The sequence below is a fragment of the Eublepharis macularius genome, chromosome 12 (assembly GCF_028583425.1).
Source record: "Eublepharis macularius isolate TG4126 chromosome 12, MPM_Emac_v1.0, whole genome shotgun sequence".
Lineage (NCBI taxonomy): Eukaryota > Metazoa > Chordata > Lepidosauria > Squamata > Eublepharidae > Eublepharis > Eublepharis macularius.
Genome location: NC_072801.1, coordinates 79594394 through 79614734, shown reverse-complemented (window position 1 = coordinate 79614734; position 20341 = coordinate 79594394). Strand labels below are relative to the sequence as shown.

At 53.5% G+C, this 20341-nt stretch overlaps 3 protein-coding genes across 5 annotated transcripts; 1 reads left to right on the top strand and 2 right to left on the bottom strand.

Moving 5' to 3' along the window:
- Window positions 1-374: 374 nt before the first annotated feature.
- LOC129340424 (thialysine N-epsilon-acetyltransferase-like) lies at window positions 375-4147 on the bottom strand. The gene is made up of 6 exons (XM_054995217.1): window positions 3870-4147; window positions 2747-2798; window positions 1819-1902; window positions 1360-1461; window positions 1097-1137; window positions 375-750 (listed from the first exon to the last, which is right to left on the bottom strand). The coding sequence occupies exons 1-6, from the start codon at window positions 3933-3935 to the stop codon at window positions 550-552; spliced, it is 546 nt and encodes a 181-aa protein (XP_054851192.1). The 5' UTR covers window positions 3936-4147; the 3' UTR covers window positions 375-549.
- Window positions 3012-19165, top strand: LOC129340426 (thialysine N-epsilon-acetyltransferase-like). 3 transcript variants are annotated; one of them, XM_054995223.1, is made up of 7 exons: window positions 3012-3069; window positions 13041-13152; window positions 13608-13662; window positions 14021-14104; window positions 14611-14712; window positions 16433-16473; window positions 18846-19165. In XM_054995223.1, the coding sequence occupies exons 2-7, from the start codon at window positions 13090-13092 to the stop codon at window positions 19020-19022; spliced, it is 522 nt and encodes a 173-aa protein (XP_054851198.1). In that variant the 5' UTR covers window positions 3012-3069; window positions 13041-13089; the 3' UTR covers window positions 19023-19165. The 3 variants fall into 3 exon arrangements, with proteins under 3 accessions (XP_054851198.1, XP_054851197.1, XP_054851196.1); XM_054995222.1 differs by lacking the exon at window positions 3012-3069 and adding an exon at window positions 10970-11102; XM_054995221.1 differs by lacking the exon at window positions 3012-3069 and having other exon boundaries at window positions 12989-13152.
- Window positions 7374-10740, bottom strand: LOC129340428 (thialysine N-epsilon-acetyltransferase-like). The gene is made up of 6 exons (XM_054995224.1): window positions 10624-10740; window positions 9995-10046; window positions 9045-9128; window positions 8571-8672; window positions 8068-8108; window positions 7374-7949 (listed from the first exon to the last, which is right to left on the bottom strand). The coding sequence occupies exons 1-6, from the start codon at window positions 10684-10686 to the stop codon at window positions 7773-7775; spliced, it is 519 nt and encodes a 172-aa protein (XP_054851199.1). The 5' UTR covers window positions 10687-10740; the 3' UTR covers window positions 7374-7772.
- Window positions 19166-20341: the final 1176 nt, after the last annotated feature.

Below are 20341 nucleotides of genomic sequence, written 5' to 3'. Positions count from 1 at the left end.
AGAAATTCTGCTTCTGACAAGCCAAACACCTTCGCCACAAAACTCAGAACCCTCCTGCTGTTCTTTATCCCTCAGCAGCTGGTATTCAGAGGTAGACTGCCTCTGGCCATGGAGGTTCCATTTAGCTGTTGTGGCCAGTAGCCTTTGTTTTGCCTATACTTCATGAAGTATCCCTACCTTAAAAAAACCAACCAACCAAAGGGAACTGCTGCCCCCCACCACTTGTGCGTGTCAATTCTGTGAATTATTTTTATGATGTGTGACGAAAGCATTCCCTAGGTCTGCCCTCCCAGATCAGTGCTAGTGTTGAGAGGATAATGAGAACAGGATTATTATTGTTGCTATTATAATTGAGGGAGCATTCCACACTTGGCTGTTCTTCATCTGTGCTTTAATTTCTATCGAACAGCTAGTTCACACGGCCTTGCTGAAACGGGGGCTCCAACAGGACACCAGGCCACGCCCCTGACCCCCCCCCCAACTCCCTCTGGGTTCTTCCAGAGGAGAGCTGGGGAAGGGGCACGTCACAGATCACGGCACCTCCATCCTTCAAACGGGTGTGGAGCCTTGGTGTGATCCTGGCTCCCCCACCACCAGCCCTTGCATGGCGTCTGCCTCAAAGCGGAAGCAGTGCCAGCCCTCCGTGGCTGTCAGGTCCACGGCCCCTTGGCGGAGGTAGAAGGCGATGGCCGAGCGGTTCCAATCCAGCGCTGCAAACCGCATCTGGGTGCAGCCCTGCTCCAAGCCGATCTGAAGGGCAAGAGGCCCCAGGGGTTAGGTGGGGAGCAGAGGCAGGAATTGCGGGGAAGGAAGCGGGTGAGGAAAGGGGTGTGAGGGGCAAAAACGCCAAGGAAACGGACTGGGAAGGAGACCGGCAGCCAGGACTCAAGAGAGGAGGCAGAAGAGGACGCAGCCAGGGCAAGGTCTGGGGGTTGCCCGCCCTGCTCTCCAGACAGACAGCTGCTCTTCTTCCAGTCATCTCCATTCCCACTAGTAAAGTTCCCTGAAGGCTGAGCAGTTACTAACCAATTACATGTGGTCTGCGCCCCACCCCTGGAAACTACAGACCAGGGGAAGAGAAGGAAAAAGTGGTTACCTGAGCAATTGCGCTCATGAGCTTCTTCCCGATTCCTTTTCCTGTGGCAAGATTAAAAAAACGGAGAGCTCAGCTTAGCAGTGCACCTTCGCAGGCAGAAAGGGCAAGAAATGCCCCTCCCCGTCCACAGAACTTGGCCTGCCTTCTCTTTGACTCCCTCCCTCCCTATCCCGGACTTCTGAAGGCCCACCCTGGCAGATGTCCTCAGCGACAGTTCCTGCCAATCCCACCTGGCCCTTCCTTCCCCTGTCTGAATGCCATACCCCGAAATTCTGGCATAACGTAGAGATCTTCCATGTAAACGTTCCTCCCTTTCCATGTACTGTAAGTGAAGAAATAAAGGCCATAGCCAACGATTGTGTGACCTGTAGGAAACACAGACGGTCTTCAAGTTTTTGGGTAGGGCCCTCAGCGGTGGTGGGCCTTGGCCAGCCAATGGACCCCTGGACCTCCAGCCTCTACTCTGGGACCCAACTCTCATGGACCCCACCTTGGAGGCCTTGGTTAGTGGGCCTGCAAGCAAAGCAGAGCATAAACATATTTACGGGACAGCCCGAGAGGGGCAGTCTGGCTTCCTTCGTAACAGCAGAAGGGATTCTTGGCCATGTTCCTGGCGGAAGCTGCTCATTCGGCTCAGGCCATACTGGCTGGGGTCTGCTGGGGAAGCCAGGAGGCCTTCTTCCCCACGGGGCAGATGGGGCAGGAATGTGACTATCGCTTACCATCTTGACTGCAGCACTCTGGGGGTACCTCGGCCACCAAGCATTTATAGAAGGGGTCCTTGCCAAACCCGTCTTCACAAAACTCTGTATGGGTGGGGGAGCGGGAGGAAGAGAAAGAGGCATGAGAAATGAAGAGGGGGTGTCCAAGGGGTGGCGAGAAAGGGGGAAGCAAAAGCATGCTGGGAAAGACTGACTGAGAGATACCATGAAAGACAGCCTTTCTGCTTAAGATCCAGTAGCAAAATAGTAAAGAGTCCAGTAGCATCTTTAAGACTAACCAACTTTATTGTAGCATAAGCTTTTGAGAACCACAGCTCTCTTCGTCAGATGCACGAAGAGAGCTGTGGTTCTCAAAAGCTTATGCTGCAATAAAGTTGCTTAGCCTTAAAGGTGCTACTGGACTCTACTATTTTTCTGTTTAAGGCAATGGCTGTATGGGCAATACTAGATGGGCAGATAGACAAAAGACGGCCAAGCTGCTCTGCCCTGTCTCCCCCCGACCCTTGCAGCCAAACCACATTGGGGTTTTCTGAGTGGCAGTTCCGCTGCCCAGAGGATTAGCCGGGGTGCTTCCCTCCTGGTGGTGCAGAATTTGGGCTCTCCTGCCCTATTTCTCCACCCACCTCGTAATCCACCTATTTCCGTGCAGCATTCCAGTCCACTCACTGTGAATTCTACACCAGGTCAAATAGGAGGCTCAGGCGGGAGCAGAGAAGTGCACACCAAGAACTGAGGCTGCTTCTCGTAACTTATCTGGAGGACAGAACCGGAGCTTGGCATCGAGTCTGACATTAATCACTTTTAAATAATGTGGATGCCGCTCTCCAAAAATGGTATTTCGCCTCCATCCTCCAAATAAGATGGCAAATCTTTGTGAGCAGGTGGGAAAAGATCTTTTCCAAAATCCTCACCAGGAGTTTGGTCTCACCTTGATCACTGATTTTTACCTGGTCAGACAGGTTCTCAAACTCGGCCAGTTCCTGGGGAAAGATGAAGACACCATCAGCAACATTTGGGTACAAAATAGCCAAACCTCAAAAGTCCTCCCCCGTTTTCCTCCAGGCCCCAAATTTATAGGGGAATTCCTCGCTGCACTCCAGAACTTACTTTCAAAGAAACTCTTGTGTGAGAAGCCACCTTCTCCCTGGGGCTGGTGCCCCACCCTCTTGACTGCATTTGACTTATTCGGCATAACAACAGCAACTGCGCTGATATGCCACTCTTCTAGACAGATGAGTGCCCCACGCAGAGGTGAGCAAGCCAGTCTTATTATGATCCCCACATTACAGCAGGGGAGTGGGCTGAGAGGAGTGGCTGACCCAAGGCCACCTGCTGAGCTCAGGGCAGGAGGGGGAGTCGAACCAGCGGAGTGCTGACTCCAAGCCCAACCACTCAGGCCCTGTGCCCTGAGTCTCAGCCAGGAAGGCAACCTACAAATGAATAAATGGCCGACATGGGGGGGGGGGCAGACCCATCCTGTGGGGCCAGGGAAGTGTGGGATCAGATCCTCCCCTGCCACAAACTCCCAAGGCGGGGAGACCTCGGGCCAGGCACTTTCCCTCCGCCTGACCTACCTGGCAGGGTTGTTATGAGGATCGAACGGTGGAGAGTTCCCTGAAGTCCCCCTGGCCAGTAGCCACCGTGGGGCCCGTGCCCTATGGAGAGCACCAGGCGGGTCCCCGGAGGGAATGCCACCGACGGCCCCTTGCCAGGGCGACCGAGGGAACCTCCCGGTCTCGGTGCCGAGGCGGCGCCAGGAGGCCTCCGGAGGAGCTGCGTGGCTCCAGCAGGGCTCTTCCTCCGCGGATCCTGGGCTGCCGCTTGGCAGGAGCGCAGGGCCGGAGACGCGCCCCGAGCGCAGACAGGCGCCCCGGCCGGCCGGCGGCCACGCTTCTCCGGCGAAGCGCCGCCGAGGTCTCCTCCGCGAGCCTTTCCAAGCCCCGCCCGCTCGCCCGCCGTTCTCGCCGCCCCAGCCCGGTCCGGCCCCCGCGCCGTTTCCGCCACGAGCCTCCCCGCCGGGCGGCCCGGGAAGCCCGGCAGCCGCTGCCTACCCGGATCAGGCGCACGACCTGCCGGCAGTCCTCGGCGCGGCACGGCCGGATCGCCGCCTGGGCCATGGCGACGGCGCCCGGCCTCGCAGGACTACAGCGCCCAGGATGCCCCGGACGGGCTGCCGGGCCAGCGCCAAAGGCCGGACCTTGGACCCGCCGGAGCGGGCGCAACGTGGGAAGCGGGGCGCGCCTGGAGCGGCTCGTCCGCGGGCAGGGAAGAGGCCCGGTTGCTCGGGCGCCGCTTCCGGGCGGCCCGGGGCGCGATGCGCTGCCGGCGTTGATGGATTGCTTTGATTCGCGACCTTTCTAGTCCGCCTGTCTCGCTCAGGCTCCAGGCGGATCGCGCAGCGGCAGTCAGTGCGCTCGACGGCTGGGGCGGTCGGTGAACAATGCAGCGGGGCGGGGCGGGGGTGGAAATTCGGAAACAAGCCGAAACCCCGTACAGAGCTGAATCAACGCGTAAGCAATTGAACACGACGCGTTAAAGGATGCTAAAGCTACCTGGCAGGAGCAACGTACAGTACGTGGTCGCAATGTCCGCTGTCCCTTTTCCTGAACCATTTACTTACGGTTCAGCCCTCCTACCTGTGTGAGGAAGCCCACCTGAATATTTCAGTTTTGCCCAGTTTGCAGAAAAGGAGGCCAGCGGGAGCCTTCCTCCCAACCTCCTCCGCCAGGCCGTTCCAGAAGGTGCTTGTGTGGACTTTTATTGGTTTTGCCCATGTGCAGGGTGGCCCCTGCAGAAGGCCCTGCTCAGATGAGCGCAGCTGCCATGGCGGAGCTTAGAGAGGCGCTCGCTCCCATGGACATCAGAGGCCAAAGCCATAAAGGGCGTTGTGCATGATGGCCAGCCCCTTGAATGAGCCTGTGAGGGAGGGGCTGCAGAAGGGGGCTGCTATGCATGCTTCGTCTAGCGCCTGGTGATAATGGGGCTGGGGCATTCTGTGGCAACCCGTCCCTAAGCTGACCTTGAGAGGAGACCTCTATGGCACACACTGCAGTCGTCTAGCATCGATGTTACTATGACCAGATCTGCTGAGCTTTGGGAGAAGGCCTCTTCTGCAGCGGCGTTTACCTGCCTCCCTAGCAGCAGTGCTGGATCCAGTATAACCCCCAGGCTCAACCGGGACCCGTCAGAACTGGGAAGGGCTTGGACTCTCAAGGCCTCAGTCTTCCCAACCAGCACCACTTCCATCTAGCCCAGCTTGGTTTCGGTGTCAGACCGTAGAGAAAGTGGTGCTCAGCGCTTTGTTCAGTGCAAGCACGCCTGCGTTGCAGAAAAGACGAGCCGATCTGAATGATTCATGATTTTGTTTCATATGACAATATTGTGAGACAGTACTGCAAACACATTTGCTTTTATTTGATGCGAGAGTGTCAGATTGTTCAAGTCCCCTAAAAGCAGAAAGAAACGCATTAAATCCTTTTGTTTTATTTGTTTACTTACTTGAGGGAATTTCTGTCCTGCTTCTCTATTATTAAAATGCAACACAAGACAACACAAAGACTCGGGAGGTCTTTCGGTGTCCCTTCTGGCCCTGGGCAGGTTCTGAATCCTGCAGCCACGGGGGTGTGTGTGTGGGGGGGGGGGCTCGGCTGGCCACCAGCTCTCTGCCTGCCACTGGAAGCTGTACCTTTTTGTAGCGCAACAAGATTTCTCCCACGGCCGCTGCGCCACCTCCTGACACTTGCGGAGGCTATTGGGGGCACACTGAGCAGCCTTGACCCGTGCCAGATCCTGGATCTATCAAGGGCGTCTTCCAGACCACCTTACTGTTTCGGTTCCCTTCGTTACCAGGTTTTTGATCGTTCCCTCACAGTTTTGTTGCACAGCCCCTCGCTGTCCTGGCTTTTCTCCTTTTTTAACTCTGCTCTTTCCAAAACCTGTTTTCCTCCCCCCGCCCCCGAAACAGTGTGATTTTGTTTTTTCACACTTCTGTGAAGCCACGTCTCATTGTTCCTTCCACGTTGCCATTCTGTTTTGGCGTTTTTTATTTGCATGCTAGTGATGTATTGAAACAGCGACAGACCACGCAGGATGCGCTAAACTAACCAGCAACCAGAACACTGGGGGGCACAAGCAGCCTCTTGGAACATTCCTTCTAAGAGCACACCTGAGCACCATGCCTGGGTGCCATCTCCAGGATCTGTCCGCACCGTGGGCTCGGTTTCTTTTCAACATGCCATCAAAAGAGAAAGAGAAAGGCAGGCCTGTGGGAACGCATGAGGAAAGGGAAACCGTTGCTTTGCTCTCGATCTGGGCTGAGGGGAAGGTTTCGGCTGCTGCTCTCAAGGCCCGTCTTGTTTCCTAGCAGCGGCTCACCTTAATAATAATAACACTCAATTTATATACCGCCCTTCAGGATGACTTAACACCCACTCAGAGGCAGTTTACAAAGTATGTTGTTGTTATCCCCACAACAAAACACCCTGTGAGGTGGTTGGGGCTGAGAGAGCTCTGAGAGAGCTGTGACTGACCCAAGGTCACCCAGCTGGCTTCTAGTGGAGGAGAGGGGAATCAAACCCGGCTCTCCAGATTAGAGGCCTGTGCTGTTAACCACAACACCAAACTGGGTCTCCAGTTAAAGACTAACAACAGCAGTTATTTCAGAATGAGCTTTCATGGGTCATCCTGGCTTAAACAGAAACTTGGCTTTCACTTCAGTCTTCAATAGCTCCACAGGACTCTCTTTTTGGAAATTATACCTGGCTGTTCTTAACGCCTTTTATCAGATTATAACTTTCCCCCAACATTAGTTCATTTTCACTTAAACCATTTGCTTATCTGTTTGAACCTCTGACCTCCTTTGAGATGGGAGTTTTGACGCTCAAAAGTTCATACCTTGGAAATCTAGTTGGTCATTAAGGTGCTGTTGGAGACGGATTTTGCTCTTCGCCATCCAGAATGCGTCGCTTACATCAGCTCCTCCCTTCCCTCCCTCACATTGGGAGTTTAGACCTGAAAGGCTCACAGTGTAATTCACACCAACTCTTGATTCCTCTCCTCTATCTGCCCCATGAAAATAATTCACCTGTATGATTTTCCACCACATCTGCTTAAGTGGACCAGGACCCATGGAAGCTCATATTGAAATAAATGATGTTCGTTTTTAAGGTAGCACTACAGTTTTGTTTTAGCGACTCCAGCAGCGAAGGTCTTTTCCATCACCGCTGGCTCCTTTTGCTGCCAGAGATTGGATCTGGCTCTCTGTGTGCCAAGCAGATGCTCTGCTGCTGAGACATGGACACCCGTAAGCCTTTATTGCTTTCTGTAAAGGAGAAATGTGAAGACCCCTCCCCACCACCTCCTGTTCCATAGGCCATCAACATAGCCAGCCGCTTTTCTGGCTTGGCTGGAAAATCTCCTTTCCACGCACCTTTTTATTTAGCCTTTGTGGTCTGAATTGGTGTTCAGTTGCCCTGTGCTACTTTAAGAGTCATTTTCTGGCTGAAAATGTAATATACAATCATCTCTATTCAAAGATTAAGGGTTTGGAAAAGATGACGGATTTGGATACCATTTATTTATTTTTTATCTTTCCTGACTGAGATGGAGGGCCCCACCGTGAAATCAGCATGTCAAAGGAAATTTTCAAATAGACCCCCACAGCCCTACATTTTAGAGAATTGTGGGCAGAGGGTCTCAACACCAGGACACGAGGGTCTCTTTCATGGGGTGGAATTAATTAGGGGTCAGGGAGTGTGTTAGGCTTCTCTGGGGTGAATTCCAGCCTGTAGTTGGTGGAGCAACCTCTTGGAATCTCGGAGGTGCCAGGATCCAGTGGAACTGGGAGCTGGTATTTCAGGGATAACTGGGAGGGACCACAGCCAGGGCTTGCAAGAGGGAAGTCCTGGGGCCCCTGGGCACAGAGGGTGAGTGGGCACAGCAATAAGGGGAGGCGGCTATTTTCTCGCTTGTTCAACCAGTTTCTGAAGGTCCTCCTTGTCAATGCAGCAGAGGTTCCACTTGTCTCGACTTGTGACATTCACAGCTCCCAGCCTGGTGTAGAAATCCGTTGCTGGCTGGTTCCAGTTGGCTGAAATGAACCGGAGCTGGGAGCAGCCCTTTGCCAGGGCAATCTAAGGAAGAGACGGCGGGAGAGAGAGGGGTAATGCGAGTGGTGGCCCTGGGGGACTCAACAGGGCCCTGGGGGATGGTCGGCGTGTTCTGCCGGGCGGGGTCCCGTCCCCTCCTCACCTTGGCAGCTTTGGCCAGCAAACTGGAGCCGATGCCTTTGCCTGTTCAGGACAACGAGAAAAGGTACACTTTGGTCAGAGGTGGCCTCCAGTGCCTTTGGGGAAGGGAGGTCAGGAGACAGCACCTCCGATGGCCATGCAGGTATTACTAGAACAGGACCTGGGGTTCATACTCCCTGGATGCCAGAGGCAACAGCCGCGGTGTGTGTGTTCATTTCTCAAGCCAGAGACACTGAAGCCTGTAAGGAAGCCTCTTGGGCTGATCTGAAAGTCTTGCCTGAACCTGGGCAAGAACTGAATCCAGGACCAGTTCAAGGGACTTGTTTATGCTGAGCAAGGGTCGCCTCCTCTTGTGCAGGCACTGGGGCTTGGCCAGGCCCAGCTGGCAGCACAGCAAGTCCAGAAGGCAAAGCCCCCTGATCACCCTCCACTAATCGCCAGGAGTGCAGCAGTGTGAGAAAAGCACTCTGGACATGCTTAGAGACACTTCAGCATCCTCATTACCTCTGAAATCTGGTCGCACGTAGAGATCTTCGCCAAAGAGAATATGGCCATCCCACGTACAATAGGTTAAATAATGGAACTGGTAACCAACAATTGTGTCACCTGGAGAGGGAGAGGAAGGGGAATCAGGGCCAAACCCACCGCCACGCTGGAGATACTGACTGGGTACCAATCTCCCAGCCCTCTCTTCGGAGTCCAAATTGTCCACGTTCAATTTTGCAATTAGTATATTTGCTGAACTAATAATAGTGATACATGATGCGATATAAGCTTCTGCAAACAGGCATGTGTTTGCTTGCAATGCATAATTTATTTCACTCTCAAGCTGCAGCATTTCAAATATCTCAGAAATCTTGGCAGCGCTGGGTATGGAAGGCAAGCAGGGTGGCTGGGGGAGAGCCAGCTGAGAGGACTTCCCACTTCCCTGGATTTGGCCCCCAAGGCCCCTGAACCTTTGCTCTCTTCCTCTCTTACCCTCTTTGCTTGTCTGCTCTGGGGGTGCCTCGGCCACCAGGCACCCAAAGGTGGCCTCTTTCCCAAAGCCATCATCTCTCAGCACTAGGAAGAAAACCGAAGAAACATAATATAAAGACATCAAAATCACGAAAGGGGGAGAATAGTAAAGAATCCCCGTAGCACCTTTAACCAACTTATTTGTAGTGTAAGCTTTCGAGAACCACAGCGCTCTTCGTCAGATGCGTTAAAGGTGCTACTGGGCTCTTTACTATTTTGCAACTATGGACTACCATGACTCACTCCTCTGGATCTATGAAAGTGGGAGGTATATCACTGCTTCAAGTTGGCCATTTTGGCTGGCCAGTTCCAAACAGGATGGGCATTTTGGAGTGTCAGACAAATGGCAATGGGAATAAGGGGCAAATTCTGTCCCAGGAGAGTGCAATGGGTTGAGGCGGGATAGCTCTGAAACTCGTGCTGGGCTCCCCCTCAGTAGCGGGCCTGTCTCTTGGGATTGCAGCCAGGGCTGCAGTCTGATTCAGGGCTGCTTAAGAAACCAGCCAGGGCCTTGCTGGGTCACCTCATCCCGCATCCTTTGCAAGAGTCCCAGTGAGTCGCCAGCACTGGGGACGGGCTAGAGGTCTGCAGCCGGGCCACATGCCTTCTTGGTTTCAAATCTTTAGAGAAGAGGAAAGGCAGCCGCTTGGCAGCCCCTCTGCTTGGTCCCAACTTCCAATTTCAGGAAAAACAATCTGGGATGGGAAAGACAGCGGCCAGGCGAGGAGTCGGGGTGGGGGTGGGGGGTCTCTTGGAGGGAGGCGGATGGGCCAGTGGGGGTGGGCAGGATCCAGATGGCCGGCCTTTCTAGGGGAAGGAGAGGCTCAGCGCCCTAGGAGGCCCCGACAAGCTTTAAAACAGCATCGATCTGACCGAGAAACGGTGAGGGCATAAAAGAGCCCCTGCCTTACTTTCCGGGGTGGTTTTCACCTGGTCCAAGGCTTTGTGAAAAGAAGCAGATTCCTGAAACAGATTGAGAAGGGATCCGTTGGCACTGTGCTTCGGCATCCTGGGAATTCCCCCAGCTTCTCTGGGGGAATAGTTGCCCAAGAGTCCCTCATCAGCGCCATGGTCACCAGCCCCTTGTGCGTCCTGGGGGCAGAGTTCGAATCTTATCTGAGTACCCTTAAAGCTAGTTAGGGCAACACAGGATTGGTGCGCAGTTGACTAAAAAAGACTTTCCTAACTAAACATGCTAATCTCCGGTGGCCTTTCAGAGAATCAAAAAGACCCTGAAATGTAGCATTCTCCCCCTCAAATAAACAGCAATCTGCCCTTCCTCCAAGGAGTGTGCCCCTCCAGGGTGGCTGACATCGTTCTCTTATTTTATTCCCACAATAGCTGTGTGAGGCACGCCAGGCTTGCTTTATGGCAGAATGGATACTTGAAGTTGGGTTTCCTAGCCCAATGCACCACCATTACACTCCCCAGCTCCCATGTACCCACTCGCCCAGACGAAAAAGCACCATGTCTGTCAGCGGTCTCTCCCTCTCTCCCGCCAGTGTTCTGGGGTTCTACTCCCCCTCCGACTGTTTCTCACCCTAATAAGCCGCATGATGGCCTTGAGGTCGGTCAGGGCCCAGGGGCGGATGATGTAGCTCATGGCTCCAGCGCACCTTCTCTCTTCTACTCAAAGGACTCTGACCCTCTCTAAGGGCTGCTGCCTGCTCTCTGCTCGGTTGCACCAGTGGGGCGGGGAGAAAGTGACTGTGGCCAAGAGGGAAGGAAGAGCGTGGGGGGGGGCAGAAGAGGGAGGGAGCCAGAAGGGTACACCTCCCAGGAACACTCTTGGAACTCTCCGATTGAAGCTTTCGTGAAGGCGCGAAAGGATATTTTGCTAGCAAACATTGAACAAGTTATGGGACTAAGACCTGGTGCAAATGGGTTTTCATTGACTTGATACCTGTCTGCCTGATAACTGGTGCAGCCTCTTCCTTGGCACCTCTGGCCGTGTTAGACTGTGCGGGTCCCAGTGACTGCCGGCTGCTCAGACTGCCAGAAGCGCCTCCCAGTGACCAGGTCAGTCTCCATATGATGTGGGAGATCTGATATTGTAAAATGAGGGAAAGGGGTCAACTTGGATCGGGACTACTTCCTACCGTCACATTTCTTGAGCAAACGTAGGCTCAATTCATACCATGCTGGTACAGATGTCTGTACCTTGGAGCAGTTGGGCGTGGAGCTGACCAGAACAGAACGCGTCCCCCAGGTTAGGAAAGGTACAGCCAAGTCTAAACGGATGCCCACGTAGGTAACAACCCAAGTCAAAGATGCCATAAAAGGCAGAAAGGCTGCTTTTAAAAAGTGGAAGTTTCCCCTGAACAAATTAACAGAAAGTGGCACAGCGTCTGGCACAAAGAAGCACAAGTTATCCGAGGCAAGCGGAAAGAGAATTTGAGGCGGGCATTGCTAAAAACGTCAAGATAAACAATCAGCGTTTTTTGAATGTATCAGGATCAGGAAACCAGCCAGGGAGGCAGTTGGGCCACTAGATGTCAAAAGAACAAAAAGGATTTCTTAGGGAAGCTGGGGAGATGGTAGAGAAACTGAATTGGTCTGTTTTCACTGTGGAAAATGCAGGGCGCGTGCCGCGTACCCACGCTGGAACTACTGTTTTTGGGAAGGGTGTCTGAAGAACTGAGTCAAACTGAGGTTTTTGAGAGAGGAAGTTCGGGGACGAGAGTCCCCAACTTAATTGAGCCCGTGGCCTCCTTTGGAATGTTGAGAACCAGCAGTGGGAGCCACAACAAAATGGCTGCTATGGAGTGAGTCCAGTCATAAAACATTGGAAGGCTTTACGAAATGTTAGCCGGTTGCAAGCCAAGCATCCTCCTGCGATGGAGGCAGCTGTTTCCCAATGGGGACTCCTTGCCTCTCTTCTGACGCTCCTCCTATGCCAATGAAATGAACGTAAGCCAGGACTGGCTCTTTGCTGTAAGGGAACAAGTTGGCACCAGAGAAGATACATGTTGGCACACTGGCAGGGTCCGTAAGAGCAGCCTCTTGGAGTTCTTTGAGAAGGTTTTTGTTGTTCTTATTTACTTCATTAACAGTTATCAATGAGAGTCAAGGTAGTGTACAACATCAGAAAACAATGCTAAAAATGCCAGTGAAATATATACAACCAATAATGCAATAAAACTGGATGTAGATTAAAAAATGAATAAATTAATAAAAGAAGTATATAAGACATTACATAGTTGGACTTCCAAAAGGCTTTTGACAAAGGCCGTTTCCACACGGCTTACCTCTGCCCGTAATGACCCAGTAGATTGCACAAAAAACGCGAAAGATCGCATTTTCTCGCCCGAGAAAACGCGATCTTCTGCGTTTTTTGCGCAATCTACCGGGTCGTTACGGGCAGAGTTAAGCCGTGTGGAAACGGCCAAAGTCCCCTATGAAGACTCCTCTATAAACTTTGCAGCTTCTTATAGGCTACAGACTGGCTAAAGGACAGGAAGCCGAAAGAGAGCAGGAATGGGATTGTAGTGGAAAGCTTAAAATACTCACTCAGAGGGCAGCTGCAGTGAAAAAGGCAAATCCCATACTGGGGGTGATTAAGAACGGGATTGACAATAAAATGGCCCGTACTATAATGTCCTTTATAGAGCCATGGTGCAGTCTCATAGCTTTGCCAACCTCCAGGTAGGGCCTGGAGATTTCTGGGTGAGAGATCAGTTCCCTTGGAAAAAATGGCTACTTTGGAAGGTGGACTCTACCCCATGGAAGGCCCTTCCCCTCTCCATCCTCCCTCGCCCCCACCCCCACCCAACCTCTGGAAATTTCCCAGGCTGGATTTGGCAGCCCCATCCTTGGTCCCGAGCTCGGAGGTGCCCAGAGGAGCTGCTCCCGCCTTCACGCCTGTTTGATTATTAAGCTCTCTTGGCCTCACCCCATAAGAAGTCGTTGAGAGAAGGAACGTGACCCGGGTGGCTTATGCAACCCTGTTGTCCTTAGGGAGGTCGGAGAGAGCCCTGGCAGAGAAGCTGGAGGAAGTGTGGGCGCCATGGCTTGCGTTGTCCGCTCCTGTGCTCCCAAAGATCTCCAGGACATTATGCGTTTAATTAAGGTGAGAGGCGAGGGGCGGGTGGGCCAGAAGGAAACAGGAGAAGAGAGTGGGACGGAGGCTCGTCCGGTGCGGGAGCCCGGGATTCATGGCCCATCAGTTGCCCCTGAGGAATGAACCAACAGGACGAGGAAGAGGGGGTTGCAGAGGGGAGAAGCGGCTGCCTGCCCCCCCCCCCATCACAAGCCCAGTTGGGGAGGATGTTCTCCTAGAATGGATGGGGGCTGAGATCTCTGCAGGAATTGGGCCCCGGTTGATGTAGACGAGAAGGAAGAGGCCAGGGGTGCCAAAACCTCTTGGGCAGGGCTGGCCTTGAGTAAGACTCACACTCGTGGCCCTGAGAACCAGCCCCCTGGCAACTACAGCGGGCCCTTTGATGCTGAGGAGGTATATGGGGGAGGGGGGTGGGTGCTCTTGCACCTGCAAATGCGCACCTTGAGCCTCTCCGATCTTTGCAGGAGATCGCCGTCATTTACAGGGTTCCCTTGAACGAGATCAGAACCAGCGTGGAAGGTAGGGGGGAGCTGCTTCTGGGGGCGCGGGGTGTGTGTGTGTGTGTGTGTGTGCGCGTGCGTGCGCATTTGGGCCGCCGTGAACTTTTTGCAGGGACTGGGGGGGGGCAAGTGTCCCATATTTGGACTTCTGCACTGCAGGCAATTGATACGTAGAACGTTTTGGACAACTAGCAAGGTCATTCGCGGAGATCTCCTGCGTTCAAGGCACAGGAGCAGGGGCTGGCTAAACATCTGGCAACCCAGACCCCACGTGCTCCCCCCCCTCCATGGCACCCCTCCACCTGTCAATTGGATGTGGGGGCCGCGGCTTGCCATGTCTGGACTGATCCCCTTTGCTCTTCCTCCTTCTTCCCCAGAGCTGAAGGATGCTGGATTTGGGAAGCAGCCCAGGTTCGAGTGTTTTGTGGCCGAGGTCCCCCCCCAGCAAAGAAGCAAGGAAGGTAATGAGGGGCTTCTGGGCACCTGGATCCTGCTCCTCCGGGGGCAGCTAGGAAGTTGGAACTCAGCCTTCATGCAGCGGGATTTTATCCCACCCTACAGGTGTGAAGGGCCTTGGGACTAAAAAGAGAACTGGCTTGCCGGGGGGCGGGGGCTGACTCCCCTCCACATCACCCTCCATCTGCAAAACAGAATGAGTTTTTGGAGGGGGGGTGCAACAATACGCTCAGGATGCCTCTGGGGAAAGACTCAAGGGGGCAGGTTGGGCGAGGAAAGAGCAGCCACTTTGTCCAGCCTGTGTAAACTGCTGGTGCGGCCTCCTGTTGCGAATGATCTCGATTCTTTCCTCTGAAGTCTGCCCTCCATATTGTTCGCACTGTAGCCACCCCACATCTCGCTTACTCAGAGTTGTGCTGCTCCAGGATTGGGTAAGCAAGCAGCCATCTCCTTGCCCCCCTTCTCCCTCCATCACCTGCCCTGGGTGTGCTGATACCTTTCTGCCCTGCAGGTCACACTCTCATTGGATATGTCCTGTCCGTCTACACCTACAGCACCTGGAGAGGAAGAAACCTTTACATGGACAACCTGTATGTCATGCCAGAATTCAGAGGTACGGCTGGAAGGCAAGCAGGCTGCCGTGGGCACGGGTTGGGCTTATCCCCTTGAACTTTGCTCACTGTGCTCTAGAATTTATTTCTGCCCTTCAGGCCACAATGGCTAAAAATAGGACAGAGCAGGGGTCCCCAACGTGGTGCCCATGGGCACCATTGTGCCCGCAGACACTTTTCCTGGAGCCCACGAAGTCTTTTTAGAAAGTGGGTGTGGCTAGGTGGGGTTTTTGCCAAGCATGGCTTCTGATTGACTATTGGAGATTTGGTTGGCGGTGCAGATTTGGCAGCAGCTGCTTCCACAGCACAAGGATCTTCACTGTGTGACTGAAGGTAAGTTGTAGCAGCCATTTTGTGGCTGGTTCTGCCTCTTGCAGCAGCCATTTTGTTGCTGTGTCCACCACACTGTGTCAGAGCTCCAAATGCACCCACAGGCTCAAAAAGGTCGGTGAACCCTGGTATTATAATAAAATTACAACTGTGCTTATATTCTGCTCTTCTAGACAGATTAGCACCTCACCCAGAGCAGTGAACAATTTAGTGCTATTATTATCTCCACGATACAGCTGGGGAGCTGGGGCTGAGAGGCTTCCCCAAGGCCACCTACTGAGTTCCTGGCAGGAGTGGGATTCAAACCAGTAGAGTGCTGATTCACAGCCAAACCACTTAACCATGATGCTACAGCAGCTCTCATAGAGCATGCCTCCCTCAGCCCCCTCTCTTTTCCCACTCTGATAAGGAGGCACATAAGAGAGAAAAGGCAGCAAGGGGTGGACACCCCTGAGTCCAGCCACTGTACGTCCGTTCCCAGCGAGTCCTGCTTTTCTGCCCTGCTCCAAGAGTGCCGGTCTTATCGGCAGCCCCAAGAACCCAGAACGTCCCACCTTCTCTTCTCCTTGTTGTTCTACGGCTGCTTCTGCTGCTTGGCCCAATCCGTTATTCCCAGTTCCTCGCGGTGGGCGGCCACCACCTTCTCAGGTGTAGTCCTCCTCCATTCCCAAGCAGGAAGACATTCTGGGAGGAGCGTGCCTGGGCGGATCCCTTTGGAGCTGGTGAGAGACCCGGAAGCTTGGCTAGAGTATTTCAAATGTGCAAGCAGAGCACAGGCACCGGATCCCAGGGAGGGAGCTTTGGAGGCTTCTGTGTGCTTCAGCCCGCAGTGATCAATGGCTCCCCACTCTCTCTCTGTCAGTGGCAAACGGCTTCCTCCCAGTTCCCACTCGCTGGCCTGGTCTCCTTTGCGCCCAGCTCTCACAGGCATCTGGGGGGCAGGTGGGGGGGCTATCTAGCCCAGGACTAGGCAGGCAGCGGCCACAAGAACAGGGGGGTCTTGCTTGTGGGAGCAGATATTTCAGTCTTAAAGGTGCTACTGGACTCTTTCCTAGATTATGATGTGGGAGACCTGAATTCACTCTTCTCTCTGTCCTGAAGCTTGCTGAGTGACCTTAAGTCAGTCACACACTCTCTTGGCATACCTCACAGGGTTGCTGTGAGGATAAAATGGGGTGTGTGTGTGAAACAATGTATGCCACTCTGATCTCCCTAAAGGAACGGCAGGATAAAAAAGTGCTGGGTAGATACATCCCACAGTCTTCTCAGGGCCCGAGCTGCCCAATGTTCTCCTTTATCCCTCCCCCCTCCCAACTCTCCACCTGTTCAGAGAACCCAGGAGTCCGAGTTCTTAGCCCATCGATCTAGCCCTTCTCTGGTTCTCTTTTCCAGGGAGGCGTATTGGGAAGATGCTCATGGAGAGAGCGGCACAGGTGAGTCTGCATCGCAGTCGGGTGTGTTTGGGAGTGTTCAGGGCTTCCGCTGCACAAGCCCTCCCCATGTCAGCTCTCTCCTTTGTTCTCTGTGGTGAAGAGTTAACAAGCAGGCAGAGCTGGTGAAGGGCCAAGGGGGCATCCCAGCTGTTCTCCTCACGGCACAAGGGCTTCAGGGATGCACCTGTTGAATCACAGGCTGTCGGCTTGGCAGATACCCCCAATTTTATTCCAACAGATTATTTTGTGAACTAGCGCCCCCTTGTGGGACCTCAGCACTCCCTGTGCCTGAGCAAGGGGGGGGACTGGATCCCACCCAAGCTTCTGCTAGAATAAAATTTTATTTTAATGAGGCTGCTGGGCTTCTGTTTTAATCATTGCTGTGCTATGTGACCAAGCAGGGAAAAACCAGCCTGACTAGGTAGGGTTTTTTGTTTCATTTTCCTGCCAATTACTAGGAATGGAGAGGGCAATGTCAAGGCATTTGCAGCCCGTTTCTCAAGCTATATTATGTGATCCAACAACCGGAGTATTGGGCTCCACCCTCACATTGCCCATAGTCACGGGCAGGGGGGACGCTGAGGGCTGTCCCCTGAAGCTCTGAGACTCAGGGGGAGGGGCTGAGACCCAAGGGCAGAGCCTAACAGTTCAGGGGTATAGCCAGACATGGAGGGCGGTGCCTGTAGCCAGAGTTTTCGAGGCAAGCAAGAAAATAGCTTGCCCCCTTGATCCGGAGCTCTCGCGTGGAGGTTTCTGTCCCTCCTGTCCTGAGGCAACCCTGAGACTGAAGACACAGTCTAAAGCACTTCCAATCAAACCCTGGAGCTTGAGACCCCCAGGCCAGCCCATCCCTGTTTAGGGCTCCACCTTCTAGTAGGAGAATTTGGATTCCCAGACCAAGGAATTTTGCAGCGCGCGTTCTCTTATACCAGCCCTCACAGCACAAAGCGGTTGTGTATGAGAAGTTTGCAAGCCCCCGTGCCTCCTAAAGGTGCCTCGTCGGTAGACAAACCTCCTTCCCCACTAGCAAGAAAGCCTCGGTTAGGCTCGCCCACGCTTGCTTTGTACACAGAAGTTCTTGGTAAAAGGATCACCTAGTAAGGGCCGGGACAGCCCTGCCAGACATTGCCAGCCAGGGGAGACACGACTGGCCTCGACAGATCCAAGAACAGGCTGACTCCGGAGAAGAAGCCACGGGTTGCCAGGCTCCAGGTGGTGACTGGAGATCTCCCAGAATTACAATTGATTTCCAGGTGGCAGAGATCAGTTCCCCTGGAGAAAATGGCTGCTTTGGACATAGGCTCTGTGGCATTATATCCTACTGAAGCCCCTCCCCAAACCCCATCCTCTCCTGGCTCCATACCCCAAATCTCCAGGGATTTCCTGAGCTGGAGCTGGCAACCTTAAGTTGGTGTATGTGTTCACATGGTGCTCCCACTCCTCATGGGATTGTGATTTTATCTTGTATATTTTATCTTCTGTTGTGACCTGCCCTGAGCCCACTTGCAGGGAGGGCGGGGTATAAGTATAATAAATAATAAAAATCAGGGCTTTTTTTCAGAGGGAACGTGGTGGAATGGAGTTCCAGCACCTCTTGAAAGAGGCCACATGGCTGGTGGCCCCGCCCCCTGATCTCCAGACAGAGGGGAGCTTAGATTGCCCTCTGTGCTGCTGGAGCAGTGCGGAGGGCAATCTAAACTCCCCTTTGCCAGGAGATCAGGGGGCGGGGCCACCAGCCATGTGACCATTTTTGCTGAGAGCGATTTAAACTTTTAAAAACTCAGCTGACCCAAAGTGATGCCATTGTGTGGTCCTGGGAGCATACGCGCACTTTGCACACACGCATGTGGTACCAGGGGCACTACCTCCCTCCAAGAGTTGCCCCCTGTGCTGGCAACCCACTGAGTTCCACCACCTCTTTACCCAGAAAAAAAAGCCCTGATAATAATAATAATGTGGCATGTGAGCAAGGAACATCTGCAAAGCATACGGGGAGTAAATGATAGGTACTAACTGGCTGTGGGGCAGGAGCTGCTGCCTGCAACTCTTCCCCTACTGCTTTGGTATTTGGGGCATGAGGGCACCATGTGGCCAAACATTCAGTAGTAAGAAGCTGGTAATTGGCTCCCCGCTTGTGGATTTTTCCTTCGCACATGACCTGAAGAGTAGCACAAGGGGAAGCCACACGGAAATCCTTTCCACACCCTTGCTGGGAGTGGACTGCAAAACGGAGCCTCGGTGATCTCCCAGCGGGGAGGCCAAATAGCCCTTTTGTCCACTGCTGGGGCCAGCTGGAGTGCTGTCGGGGCCTCTCCACAAGGCACTGAGAGGGGCTGACTTTTCTGTGGGCTGTTTCTGCCTTCCGCCCTCAGGCAGCTTGGCAGCAAGGGTGCGCCCAGCTCCGAATGCATGTCTCCAGTGAGAAGCCAGAGAATTTAAGATTCCTTGGGAAGAATGGAGGCAAAGATCTCACCATCGAAGACGGCTGGAACCTCTTCCGATTCCAGGAAACGGAGCTACGTGGAATGGCGGCACAGAGCAAACCTTAGCACTCCTGGGGGAGAGATTGCCGGACGGGGGGAGGCCCCGGACCTGACAGGAGCATTCTCGGGGAGGAAGAGCAGCTCGGAAGATGAGGGTCACTCCATGCCCAACTCCTGTCTGTTAAAAATAAAGCTGTTTTCTGAGCTGATGTAGAGTGCCTTTCTCGTATACCTGAGGAACTAGAACCAGGCCCTGCCGGTCTGGACTTGGAGGAAAAGGGGGGACTGGGGTGGAGGACGGGGTCCCCGCCGAGGCCTGAGCCGCCCTCAGCACCTCCCACTGTCAAAGTTAAATATTGCCCTTAGTGAAGAAGGCCATCTCGCTGGGCTTGTGTGCCATTTGCAGAAACCTCCTGGGCTGTTTGTGGGATAACTAATCTTTAACCCAAACCCCGTTCTGATTAGTCAGCTCTGGCCCTTCACCCCAGGGGCCTCGCTCTCAGGAGCCGCTTTCTAGGGAGGACCAGCTTTGGACTGTGCCCTTGTTCTTAAAGAGCACTCAGGAGGGTGAGCAATAAGTAACTCACCCGGGGTTGCCAATTGGCCTGGAGAACAATGTCCTGTCCCTTTAACAAAGCCAGAGTGGAGCAGTGGGTAGAGTGTCAGACTAGGATCCAGGAGACCCAGGTTCGAAGCCCCTCTCTGCCATGGAAGCTAGCTGGGTGACCTTGGGCCAGTCACACTCTCTCAGCCTAACCTACCTTGCAGGGTTGCCGTGAGGATAATACGGAGGAGGGGAGAACAATGTAAGCTGCTTTGGTTCCATTGGGAGAAAAATAGTAAAGAGTCCAGTAGCACCTTTAAGACTAACCAACTTTATTGCAGCATAAGCTTTCGAGAACCACAGCTCTCTTCGCCAAACGCATCGTCAGATCTGACGAAGAGAGCTGTGGCTCTCGAAAGCTTATGCTGCAATAAAATTGGTTAGTCTTAAAGGTGCTACTGGACTCTTTACTATTTTGCAACTACAGACTAACACGGCTAACTCCTCTGGATTGGGGAGAAAGGAATCCCTGTTGGGAAGAAAGCTGGGAAATTGAAGAAGTAGATAAATAGTCGAGGCGTAATGTGTGGCAATGGGCATAAGAACACAAGAACATCCGAAGCCCTGCTGGGCCAGACCAACGGCAGCCCGTCTAGTCAGGCACCTTGTCTCATACAGCAGCCAACTAGTTGCCACGAGGGGCCAGCAAACAGGCCAAGGTTTAGAGGCGAAGGCCTTCCCCCGATGTTGCAGTCTAGCACTCGGGTTCAGGGGGTTGCAGCCTCTGTTTATTATTCTTATTTACAGCCATTCAATTTACAGCAAGATGCTTAAAACAAAA

Excerpts from the sequence above, each read along its gene's own strand:
- LOC129340428 (XM_054995224.1), bottom strand. The coding sequence starts at position 10,686 with ATGAGCTACATCATCCGCCCCTGGGCCCTGACCGACCTCAAGGCCATC. Across the intron at positions 10,047-10,623 it reads CCATCATGCGGCTTATTAGG|GAATCTGCTTCTTTTCACAA; the intron begins GTGAGAAACAGT and ends AATCTGTTTCAG. Across the intron at positions 9,129-9,994 it reads GGTGAAAACCACCCCGGAAA|TGCTGAGAGATGATGGCTTT; the intron begins GTAAGGCAGGGG and ends TTTTCTTCCTAG.
- LOC129340426 (XM_054995223.1), top strand. The coding sequence starts at position 13,090 with ATGGCTTGCGTTGTCCGCTCCTGTGCTCCCAAAGATCTCCAGGACATT. Across the intron at positions 13,663-14,020 it reads GATCAGAACCAGCGTGGAAG|AGCTGAAGGATGCTGGATTT; the intron begins GTAGGGGGGAGC and ends CTTCTTCCCCAG. Across the intron at positions 14,105-14,610 it reads CCAGCAAAGAAGCAAGGAAG|GTCACACTCTCATTGGATAT; the intron begins GTAATGAGGGGC and ends TCTGCCCTGCAG.
- LOC129340424 (XM_054995217.1), bottom strand. The coding sequence starts at position 3,935 with ATGGCCCAGGCGGCGATCCGGCCGTGCCGCGCCGAGGACTGCCGGCAG. Across the intron at positions 2,799-3,869 it reads AGGTCGTGCGCCTGATCCGG|GAACTGGCCGAGTTTGAGAA; the intron begins GTAGGCAGCGGC and ends ATCTTTCCCCAG. Across the intron at positions 1,903-2,746 it reads GGTAAAAATCAGTGATCAAG|AGTTTTGTGAAGACGGGTTT; the intron begins GTGAGACCAAAC and ends CCACCCATACAG.